Source organism: Carcharhinus amblyrhynchos, chromosome 2 (assembly GCF_965287045.1).
Source record: "Carcharhinus amblyrhynchos chromosome 2, sCarAmb.v2.hapA, whole genome shotgun sequence".
Classification (NCBI taxonomy): domain Eukaryota; kingdom Metazoa; phylum Chordata; class Chondrichthyes; order Carcharhiniformes; family Carcharhinidae; genus Carcharhinus; species Carcharhinus amblyrhynchos.
The window spans coordinates 101,236,054-101,248,891 of NC_137325.1; the positions used below are offsets into that span (position 1 = coordinate 101,236,054).

Genomic DNA, 12,838 nt, shown 5'->3' on the forward strand with positions numbered 1-12,838 from the left:
GGTGCATTGACTCAAACAGGTGCTGGAGTGTAGCGACCAGGGGAATTTAGCATTAGCTTCATTGCAGTGTTAATGTAAGCCTTACTTGTGACTAATAAACAAACTTCATTATAACTTTACTTTTTAAAGCCAGCAGCCCCAAGATCGACTTTCCTATTGAAGGGGAGAATGGACAGTAAGGGGGACAATATGCTGTCCTGTAAAATTCACCCTATTGATTTTGATTCCAAAGTCCATATTGTTAATGTAAATTGTATACGTCAGTTCTTCTAACACTGATCTTTGTGGAACACTGCTTCCCATCTTCTGCTTTTCTGAATAACTCCCCTTTACACCCACCGTTCTCTTTTTTTCTGCCTTAAAGCCAACAAACAATCTGACCTGGTACCTGTCCGCTGGCTCCTCATTCTCTGAGGGTACTTGTCATTTTATTATAGGGCATCTTACTGAAAGCATTTTGAAAATCAAGACATATTATATCTACTATATTGCTATTGTCTATTCTCTCTCTTACCTCTGCAAAATATTCAATTTTCCCTTACAAAATCCATGCTGATTATTCATTAATGTATTCTTTGTTTCTAGATATTCTTTTATTCTTAAATGTTCTTCTGGTTCTATGAACTTTAATCAGTGTTAACTTTCCTGAGAGTGTACCTTTTGAGTTTGTGCCTATTAACTGATACTTTAGTAATCCCAATGAGGAATCATGAATATTTTATAAAAACTGTCTCATCTTTGACATATGCCGGAGGGGAAAGACGGCCTCCTTTCATGCTGTACGATCGTATGATTCCCCAATAAGGAAATGGACAATTTAAATTCATGAGAGACTTTTTGTACTCAGTACCCTGTGTATCTGTCAACTTAATTCCTGTAAAATTGGACTCCACAAAGTCATATTGAATCCCCGTGTACAAATGCACCACACTTTCACTTGATATGGTTAGCTCTCAAATGTGTCAGAAAAATTGATGTGAAATTGAACAGAGCAGTCTTTCGGAGCTACACACTGTTTATCACTGTCCTATATTCTGATATGTTCTTTTGGTGCTTTTGAAACAGTTGGCTGAAACAAGAGCCAAGTCTCTTATTAATTTCACTGAGCTAATTATATAATTTAATTTTATGTCCGTAGATAACATCACTAAATCATAAGTACTTCAGGACCCATCTAGAGGACTGTCTGTCTTTGGGACGACCCCTGCTAATGGAGGATATAGGAGAGGAGTTGGATCCTGCTCTTGACAATGTGCTGGAAAAGAACTTCATTAAATCAGGATCAACTTATAAAGTAAGATCAAGTTTGAAAATAGTGATGCATTTTAAAGGAATTGATGTTTACACACACACACACACACACACACACACACACACACACACACACACACACACACACACACACACACACACACACTCTCTCATTCTTATACGAACCCTCAAAGGGCAAGTTGATAGGCCTATATCCTCCCACCCAGCTTCAGTGAAGTTTGCTGTGAAGTGCGTCCAAAGCAGCAGACTGGCACACCAGCCCATAGCTAGAAATTGCAGGCTTGCCACTATAGTCACATCTCCAGAGTCAAATGAAAATTTGGCCCATTGAGTTTTGCATATGAATTCTCAGCTGGTCCTTTTTGCCATTCCGTTTAATACCCAGCTACAGTTCTCCTTGTGTTTATGTAGCTCACTTTAAATGTTGTGCTGGCAAAACTGAAGGTCTCTGGTTCCCATCTCCTTTTGAGTATCTTTTTACTGCAGGAGCAGCATTAGTATGCTAAGTCATGGAGCCATGATCAGCAACTGGAATGTTTTATATGTTTTAAAAATTGCAGAGAGCAATAAACGGTCTATTTAGTAAATAGAAAGTAAGTTACTCCATTCATCATGGTATGTAGAGTTCCATGTTCAAAAACTGTTGATATTCAGATCACGAAGAATCAACAACTCTGTCGAATCATGGGAAGGATTTTCCACACATGGTGGACGTGGCCCCCAGTTGGTCAGTGGTGGGATTCTTTGGTTCGCCATTGTCATTGGGGTTGCTGGTTGAATGTACCCATTGCCTCTGAAAGTCCAAGCTGAAGTTTAGTTGTATGTCCCATCTGTACATCCTCACCTTCTAACATCAATAGCTGCTGAATTTTTGGTAGTAATTTTGGACTGAATACAAAACTAATTTTTGTAAATCGACTATAAATTGTAAGATTAGAATGTGCATCAGCATTCAAGATCAATGGTGGACTGCACTATTAATTGTGTTAATATTTCACTGTTTTTCTAAACTGAGCACATATTAGACATGGACAGAGCTGATTTCTATATTTTAAATCTTTGAACAATAGCTAAGCTGCCAAGCCACAGCCATCCAATCTCATATAAATTCATAAACATATTCTTTATTAAGTGTTTAATTCTCTTTGGTTCAATATTGTGTTATCAGTGTGCATTAAGTTTTCTCAAGCCTTTCAAAAATGTGATGTGTTGCCTTCTAAATAATTACGAGCTCTGAGTAGGCGGCCAGTACTTACTTCTACAAAGACCATTTATTCATTTACATTTTAAATTTGCAGCATATGCAAACAAATTAATGAGTAGTAGTAAACACTTTGCACCCATTTCTTTGATGATAGGTAAAAGTTGGTGACAAAGAAATTGATGTGATGATGGGGTTCACCTTGTATATCACCACCAAACTGGCAAATCCTGCTTACACTCCTGAGATCAGTGCGAAGACTGCCATTATCGACTTTACTGTCACAATGAGAGGGCTAGAAGACCAGCTACTTGGTCGAGTCATCCTAATTGAGAAACAGGTAGGTAAAGACAAGCAACAAAGAAATAAGAAACAGGAAGTCAATACTATATAAAATGCATATGAAATAAGGCTGATTCATAACAACCAGTGAACAACAGACCAAAAAGACTGTTGCAGTGCTTACAATTTTTTCAGGATATTGATCAATCCTTTTAGATTAGACTTGTAATATTTCTATATTAGACTACATTAGATTTAAATTAAATTAAAGGAAGGCGTTAGCTAGTGTTATTGTTGCTAGACTATTAATCCAGAAACTCAACTGATGTTCTGGGGTCCCGGGTTTGAATTCTGCCATGACAGATGGTGGAATTTTAATTCAATAAAAAATGGAAAAAGCCATTTTTGAAAATATCCTTTAGGGAAGGAAATCTGCCGTACTTACCTGGTCTGACCTACATGTGACTCCAGAGCCACAGCAATGTGGTTGACTCTCAATGGCCTCGAGCAACAAGAGATGGGCAATAAATGCTGACCAGCCAACGATGCCCATGTCCCATGAATGACTAAACTAGTTATTATTTTCACATAATTGGCAAATTTTAGACCTATCAATATTTTTTGTAATTAAATTATTTTTAATTTTGTCTGGAAGAAAATAATCAGCTTTTCTTGGTCTTTGCAAATTATCCCTCTGAATTATCAATTGGCGATGCTGAGAACAACCCAGGTGTTGAATTTGGAGCATTGAGGATGGGAAGATCATCCACACTATTGTTATACCTTATCTGGAAAGTGTGGGAAATGGGGAGTTACGGCCGGAATTCTCCCATACCGCTCTCCATTGGAATTCTGATGGACCGGGGTTGGTGCGGACCATGTAAAGGTCCATTGAAGTCGGGCGGGAATCTCCGATTTTGAGGCGAGCACAGCCGGAGAATCCCACCTTACATATCTGAATCAACATTCTATTAAAAACAATTCTTGTTGGGATGCCAATTTACTGCACAAGAGGGACCAAATGGAATTATTGTCAACTACCTAAGCTGTAACTTCATGTACGTTTCTATGCCTGCACATCTTGATATCAGATATGCAGTCTTTATTCATTGTTAACTGAGTGGTTGATGCTAAATTTTAATGGTTGACCTTTATGCTGGCATCCCTGTACAGGTTATTTGAAAATATACACAATTCAGGTTTAACTAACCTCTACTGGAAATGGATTACTCTCACATCAATAATCCACCTGAAAATTCTGGCATAGTTTGCAAGTTGCTAGCTAATGTTAGAAAAGAAAGTGCATAATATTATATAGTTCACAGGCTATCTTGACTATCCCAGCTTTGTGAAGGAATTGTCCCCTTTGCCATGCTCTTTTAAATTTTCATCTTTCTAAAGTGCATTAATTTCTATGTTAAAGACTGTTGTGAATGTTGCTTTCATCATTGTTTTCTGGTAACCCATTAAATCACCTGAACTCTCCATTTATTCTTCTCATAGTGGTTTTCAAATTATACCCTCTAGTTAATGAGTGTCAACTGATCTTACAGAAGTGCGGTGTCAATTGGTTAAATTAGCAAACTAGATCAAATGGGAATTGATCTAGTTAAACAAAATGTAAGTGGACAAAATGATGCAAAAAGATATGATGTGCTGCAAATAGGAAAGAACACACATGTTTCATGAATTGTGTAAGAAAGGATGCAGATATCGTTTCTAGCACACTTAACAAGAACACATTCAAACAATGTACAGTAGTAACCAACAAAGCCAGTATTAATCCGCAAATCTAAAACAAGTCGGAGGGATTTTGTGATCAAACTATGCTGTGAATAAAACACACAAACAGGAAGTATTCAGCAACTCAGGCAGGAGGGAGAAGCCAAGTTAACATCATAGTTGCTGACTTTTCATCAGCATCATGAATACTGTGCTCTGGATCACCTTAAATACTATGTTGCTGAGAACAACTGAAGAGACTTGGTGTTTCAAAAACATCAACTTGCATTTATGTTGCATATTAAATGTAGAAAAGTGGCACTTCATAGAGGTGTAATCACATCAAACATCACACCCAAGGAGCAACTATTGAGAGACTTATTTGGTCAATCAGGTTTGTTTGATTTTCAAGGCAGATCATAAAAGAGAAGAAATTTAGTGAGGGATTCCAGAGTGCAGGGCCTAGACAGCTAAGAGCATGGTTACTAATAGTGAAATAATGGGAGAGAAAGATGGATTTGTAAGAGTTGAAGGAATGGATAGTTCTAGAAAAGTTGATTAAGCAATGTTCAGAAATAGGGAGGGACAAGGGGCCGGATTTTCATCTTGGAGTCAGGAATTGGGAGATTCCCTGTCAGGCTGCCCAGAAACAGTGTTTAATTGGCCTGCAACTGAACATGAGATGTTGATGGAGTAGGTAGATTAATAGGCCCATTTTCATTCCCAAATCATCAGCATGTTCTTCCAATGGAATCAGCAGTGAAGGTTGTGCTAAATCATGAAGAAATTTATACCTTATGATAAATTGAAACTTCACCTCCACACTACACTCATCCCCTCGTCCCCTTATCCTTACCCTGTGTCCTTTCATCCTTAGCCCCTCACTTCCTCACACTGCTCACTCTTACCTGTCACCCTTTCATCTTGGAACAGAATTCACAAGCTGATTCTAACAGTTTGAAGTTGTTGAATGGTCTATTAAACACACCAAGTAAACCACCTGACTATTCAAACCAACTGCATAAACAGTCAACTACTTGTAAAATGATTAGGCAGTTGGATTACAGCCAAGAGCCCCTAATTCAAGAAGTAAGCTGACTTCAGAATTTATCTCAACAGGTGTCCAGGCTAAATGCAAGCATAGGAAAAACCTTTTTAAAAATTGCCATTGTTATCAAACCAAGCTACACTTTCAATACTGTAAAATTTACTCTCTCATTTTATCTATTTGATGAACTTTTTAAATTTGTCTGAAGCCTTTGCCACAATTACAAGTTTAATCTTTTACTTGACAGCTTACCAATTGGCAGAAGTAACAGTCTGACAAACACAATGTTTAATGGGTAGTTACCTCTTTCATTTGCTTGAACACAGATAAAACTCATGTTACATGTTGTGGTGGACTATAAAGGAAGCAAAACAATTTTACAATCCCTTGTGAAAATGGCCAAGAGTGGAAATGGGGCCAGGACATCTGGGGATGTCTCTAGCTGGCCATTTTCTTTGCAGTCCCAGCTGTAAATTTTCCCAGCTGTAAATAACTCAAAGTGGCACAGTGGTTAGCACTGCTGCCTCACAGCGCCAGGGACCTGTGTTCAATTCTGACCTGGATGACTGTCTGTGTGGAGTTTGCACATTCTCCCTGTGCCTATGTGGGTTTCCTCTGGGTGCTCCAGTTTTTTCCTACAGTCCAAACGTGTGTAAATTATGTGGATTAGCCATGGTAAATGTGTGGGGTTACAGGGATAGGATGGGGATGTGGGCCTGGGTAAGATGCTCTTTCAAAGAATCAGTCCAGATTCATTGGGCCAAATGACTTCCTTCTGCACTGCGGGATTCCTATGGTCCTAAAGTAACCATGAAAATCTGGCCCAAGACCATGAAGGGTGAGACTTGTAAATTGAAACTGCAGAAGCCACTATAGTTCAATAGAGAAAGGAATGGTTGGTGAGTGGTATTTTGTGTATATGGGCAGCAGAGATTTCAGTGAAGTACACACACAGAACATGGAAAATGAGAGGCTAGTCAAAAGAACAGAGGATCATTTAGGCCTGGAGGGGACTAAAAAGGAGAGAACTGAAAGATGACCTTAAAGAAATAGATAATTTGAAATCTAAACCCAGAAAACTACTGAAAATATGGGTGGACTGAGATTCCATCCTGAACACACATAAGTGGGTACCTGCTGTACCTGGGCCCATACAGTTACCTTTTCCATAACAGCACTCTCAGTCAACTTAGGGTACTACAACATGCTCCAAGTCTTTGGAATTAAAAATCCAGAAATCTTAACCTTTCTTAAATTTTCCTCTTACAAGAAGCAATTATTTTGCACTTTGATATGTTTAAGACATGTATTTCTAAATTTATAACAAAATTGTGCTTCCATTTGAAGTTAACAACTTATTTAGCAATTTTCCTCTGAAGATTTCTAGCTGGAGTAATTAGATGAGTTTTCAAGATTGATGCACCTGATATTGCTTAATTTTTCAGAGCTGTCATGTTGCATGTAGTAAATTTGACAGGGAAGCAATGTGCACAAAAATTATGTTATGCGATTTGAGTTTTGTGAGGATATGTGATAAGATTAGCAAAACGAGTTATAGGTTAGGAAAGCTTGACACCTTATTGTAAACAGGCATGCTGCAGTCCTTGGTGTGTCAAACAGCAGCCGTGTCCTGAATATCTGTGCAGCACAAATGCTTAGATGTGTCCATCTTGATGTATGGCAGCTGTTTTGACAATGTTTACAGGGTGTGGTGGCAATCTTCCATGCGTATCTGAACTGCCTCCTCTACCAAAGAGGTCAGAAATGGAGACATACATAAACGTAACTAAAAAATAGAGGTAGGATTAGGCCATTTGGCCCTTCGAGCCTGCTCTGCCATTCATTATGACAATGGCTGATCATCAAATTCAATACCCTGATCCTGTCTTTCCCCCCATATCCTTTGATCCCTTTAGCCCCTAGAGCTATGCCTAATTCCTTCTTTAAATCGTGTAATGTTTTGGCCTCAATTACTTATCGTGGCAGTGAATTCCACACATTCACCACCATCTGGGTGAAGAAATTTCACCTCACCTCAGTGCTTAAAGCTTTACCCCTTATCCATAAACTATGACCTCTAGTTCTGGACTCATCCACAATCAGGAACATTCTTTCTGAATCTACCCTGTCTAATCCTGTTAGAATTCTATAAATTTCTATGAGACCCTCTCTCACTGTTCTAAACTGCAATAAATATAGTCCTAGCCAACTTAATCTCTCCTCATATGACAGACCTGCCATCCCAGGAATCAGCCTGGTAAACCTTCACTGTACTCTCCCTAAAGCAAGGGCATCCTTCCTCAGATAAAGGTACCAAAACTGCACCAATGCCTATACAATTGCAGTAAAGCATCCCTATCCCTATACTCAAATCCTCTCGCCATTAAGGCTAACATATTATTTGTCTTCTTTACCACATGCTGTACCTGTGCAATTACTTTCAGCAACTGATGCATGAGGCCACCAAGGTCTCGCTGAGTATCAATCTCTTTCAATTTACATCCATTCAAGTAATAAGGTCCCTTCCTATTTTTGCTACTGAAGTGGGTAACCTCACATTCATCCACCTCATATTGCATCCGCCATGCAGATACTCACACACTCAGCCTGCCCAAATCATGCTGAAGCATCTCTGCATCCTCCTCACAGCTCACCCGTTCACCCAATTGTGTATCACCTGCAAATTTTGAGATATATTTAGTTCTCTTGTCCAAATCATTAATATGTAATGTGAACAGCTGGGATCCTAGCACTCATCTCTGTGGAACCCTACTAGTCACTGACTGCCAATTGGAAAAAAATCAATTTATTCGAATTCTTTGCGACCTATCTGCTAACCAACTTTCTTTCCATCTCAAGACACTACCCACAATCCAATGTGCTTTAACTTTACATAATAGCCTGCTCTGTCAGTCCTTATTGAGTCTTCTGAAAGTTTAAATAAACCACATCCACCAGTTCTCCCTGGTCAGCTGTACAAGTTACATCCTCAAAGAATTTCAGTAGATTCATCAAGCATGATTTCCCCTTTGTAAGTCCATGCTGGCTTTGTCTGATTATACCACTACTTTCCAAATGCTGTACTATGAAATCCTTGATAATGGATTCTAGCAATTTCCCTACTACTGATGCTAGGCTCACTGGTCTATAATTCCCTGTTTTCTCCCTACCTCTCTTTTTGAATAGCTGGATTACATTAGCTACCCTGCAATCTATAGGAAGTATTCCAGAGTTCAAAGAATTTTGGAAAATGATCACCAATGGATCTACCATTTCTAGGGCCACTTTCTTAACTACTTTGGGGTGAAGCTTATCAGGCCCTGGAAATTTATTCAACTTCAACCCCATCACTTTCCACAAAACCCATTCTCTTCTAATTCTGATTTCCTTCAACTCCTCACTAAAACTTCTCAGAACTTCTGATACATTATTCATGTATTTGTTTGTGAAGTGGATAACATCCACAGTTCTCTTATCTTTCCATTCTTGTGCCAAATAGGAATAAACAACCTTTGGAATTTATCTATTTGTTCCTTGAATGCATGCTATCACCTGTCCACTGTCCTTCCTTTCAGCAATGTTTCCCAGTCCATCAAATCCAATGCATGCATCATACCATCAGAGTTACCTTTATTGGGATTCAAGACATCAGTATCAGAATCAACTACCTCACTATCCACCTTAATAAAGAGTTCTAGCATATTATTATATTTATCCCCAAGAGTTCTCTCACAAACAAATTGCACTTTCTCATTGCACAATACCCAGTCCAAGATGGCCTGTCCCTCATTGGTGGAAAGAAGTGGAAGCATTGAGAGAGTGCAAGGAAGGTTCACCAGGCTGTTGCCTGATCTCAAGGGTGGTGGCTATGAGGAGAGGTTGAAAAAATTAGGATTGTTTTTATTGGGAAGACTGATAGAGGTCTACAAAATTATGAGAGGCAAAGACAGGGTGGATTTCAGAGGCTCTTTCCAAGGGTGGATGTGTCAAATAACAAGGGGCACAGGTTCAAGGTGAGAGGGGGAAAGTTTAAGGAAGATGTGTGGGGGAAGCTTTTATGCAAAGAGTGGTGGGTGCCTGGAAAATGCTGCCAGAGGAGGTGGTGGAAGAAGAAAGATTAGCAAAGTATAAGAAGCATCTGGAGGGGTGTATGGTTGGGGGGACGGGGTGGTGGGGTGAATAGAGGGTTACAGACTGAGTAAGGACAGAGTTGTTTTTAGTTTAGTTATCATGATTGGTACAGGCTTGGAGGGCTGAAGGGTCTGTTCCTGTGCTGTGCATTTCTTTATCCTTTGTTCTTTGGTTCCTCAACATATTGCTCCAGAAAACCATCCTGTATACACTCCAGAAATGTTTTCTCTGTTGTATTGTAACTAATCTGATTCACGCAATCAATATGTACAGAAAAGATTTAGCAGGGATGTTGTCTGGTATGGAGGGCATTTGCTATGAGGAGAGGTTGGGGAAACTTGTTTTATTTCCACTGAAACGATGGAGTCATAGAGGTTTGCAGCATGGAAACAAGGTCTTCAGCCCAACTTATCCATGTCACCCCCTTTTTTAACCCCTAAGCTAGTCTCAATGGTCTGCATTTGGCCCCTAGCCTTCTATACCCACCTTACCCATATAACGTCTAAACACTTTTTAAATTACAAAATTGACCTGCCTCTACTACTACCTCTGGCAGCTTGTTCCAGACATTTACCACCCACTGTGGAAAAAATTGCCATTCTGGACTATTTAAACCCATGCCTCCAGTTTTAGACTCCCTTACCTTTGGGCAAATGTCTTGACTGTCTGGCTGATCTATGCCCTTCATTATTTCATAGACCTCTATAACATCACCCCTCAGCCTCCTACGCTCCAGAGGAAAAAGTCCCAGTCTATTCATCCTCTCCTTGTAACTCAAACCATCAAGTCCCGGTAGCATCCTAGCAAATCTTTTCTACTTCCTTTCTAGTTTAATAATATCCCTTCTATAATAGGGTGACCAGAACTGTACATAATATTCCAAGTGTGACCATACCAATGTCTTGTACAACATCAACATGACGTCCCAACTCCTGCATTCAGTGTTCTGATCAATGAAATCAAGCATGCCGAATGCCTTCTTCACCACTCTGTCCAGCTGTGACTCCACTTTCAAGGAGCTATGAACCTGTACCCCTAGAACTCTTTGTTCTATAACTCTCCCCAACATCCTACTATTAACTGACTAAATCCTGCCCTGGTTTGATCAACCAAAATGTATCACCTCACATTTATCTAAATTAAACTCCATCTGCCATTCATCAGCCCACTGGCCCAATTGATCAAGATCCTGTTGCAATCCGAGATAACCTTCTTCACTGTCCAGTATGCCACCATCTGCAAACTTACTAACTGTGCCTACTAAATTCTCATCCAAATCATTAACATAATTGACAAATAACAGTGGACCCAGCACTGATTCCTGATGCACACCACTAGTCACAGACCTCCAGTCTGAAAAACAAACCTCTACCACCACCATCTGTCTTCTGTCATCAAGCCAATTTTGTATCCATTTAGCTACCTCGCCCTGGATCCCGTGAGATTTAACCTTATACAACAACCTACTATGTGGTACCTTGTCAAAGGGCTTGCTAAAGTCCATGTAGACAACATCAGCTGTACTGCCCTCATCTACTTTCTTCGTTACCCCTTCAAAAAACTCAATCAAGTTTGTGAGACATGATTTTTCCATTCACAAAGCCATGCTGACTGTCTCTAATCATCCTTGCGTCTCTAAGTGCCTGTAGATCCTGGAGGTTGAGGGGGGACCTGATAGAAGTCTACAAGATTATGAGGAGCGTGGACAGAGTGGAAAGTCAGAAGCTTTTTTCCCAGGGTGGAAGAGTCAATTCTAGGGGGCATAGGTTTAAGGTGCGAGGGGCAAGATTTAAAAGAAAAGAACAAGGCAAGTTTTTTACACAGAGGGTGATGGGTGCCTGGAATTCGTTGCCAGGGGAGGTAGTGGAAGCGGATACCGTAGTGACTTCTAAGGGGCATTCTGACAAATACATGAATAGGATGGGAATGGAGGGATATGGCCCCCAGAAGGGTTAGTTTAGTCAGGCAGTATGGTCAACGCAGGTTTGGAGGACCAAAGGGGCTCTTCCTGTGCTGTCATTTTCTTTGTTCTTTGTTCATTGTTCTTAAATAAAGTTACCCATAATCACAGATGTTCCTTTCTTACATTCATCCCTGATTTCCTGTCTAATTCTATCCCCAACATTATCATTCCAGTTCTGTGGTCTGTATATCACCCCCACAAATGTATTTTTCCTCTTGATGTTCTTAACTCGACCCATAAAGATTCTGCTAGTATCTTTCCTCAATATTTGTAATAATATATTCTTTAATCAACAATGCAATTCCACCACCTTTTTCTTTCCATCTGTCCTTCCTAAACACTGAATAGCTCTTAATGTTTAGTTCCCATTCTTGGTCACCTTGGAGACAATTCTCCATAATCCCATAAAGTTCAAGTCATGAAACTTCCTGTAAAAGGACCCCACCAATCATATTTTTGTTCTGGGAGATGGGAGTGGGCTAGAGCCAGAAAGTTTGAACTTCAGATGGGCAATTTCCCACTCCCCAGGACTATCCACTCTGAGCTGGAGTCAGAAAGTTTGGACAATCGTATGGGACTTACCTGAATAGTTAATCACTGGACTAGTAATCCAGAGACCAGGCTAATATTCTGGGGAATATGTTCAAATCTCACCATAGAAAACTGTGAAATTGAATTGGAGAAAAATCGGGAGAATAAATATCTGGTAATGACTGAGAAACCATTGCTGATTGTTCTAAAAACACATTTAGTTTACTCTTCTCCTTTAGGGGAGGAAATCTGTTCTTCTAACCCAGTCTGGCCTACATGTGACTCCAGCCCTAGAGTAATGTGTTTGACTCCTAAATGCTCTTGAGGCAATAACTGCTGGCCCACCCAGTGATGCCCACATCCCATGAATGAACAGAAAACTAAATGTTAGACAGGAGAATCCTTGTCTAATTTCTTGGTAATTGCACAATTGACCCAAAATCATTTGCACTGACCGCCCCAGTCTGACTAGTCTCCTCGAATCCTGACCCAATACGACTAGCCCTGACCTCATTAAACTAGCTCAACCATCCTTCCACTTCCCCAACCCATCCTGACTAGTCTCTGATATGACAACTCCTATTTCCTGACCCAGCTACCCACTCACCCACCTCCCATCTGTCAACCTGCCATCCTGTTTACCTATCACCTCACCCAGGTGTCACCTACCCACTTACCACACCAACCT

General features: G+C 40.0%; 1 protein-coding gene across 1 annotated transcript in view; it reads left to right on the top strand.

Annotated features, from left to right (window-relative positions):
• Nucleotides 1-12,838, top strand: part of dnah5l (dynein, axonemal, heavy chain 5 like) — a 326,877-nt gene that overhangs the window by 231,246 nt on the left and 82,793 nt on the right. Inside the window, exons 63-64 of the mRNA XM_080217022.1 lie at nt 1,139-1,294; nt 2,631-2,813. Coding sequence (XP_080073148.1) covers nt 1,139-1,294; nt 2,631-2,813 — 339 coding nt within the window. The remainder of the gene's footprint in view (nt 1-1,138; nt 1,295-2,630; nt 2,814-12,838) is intronic.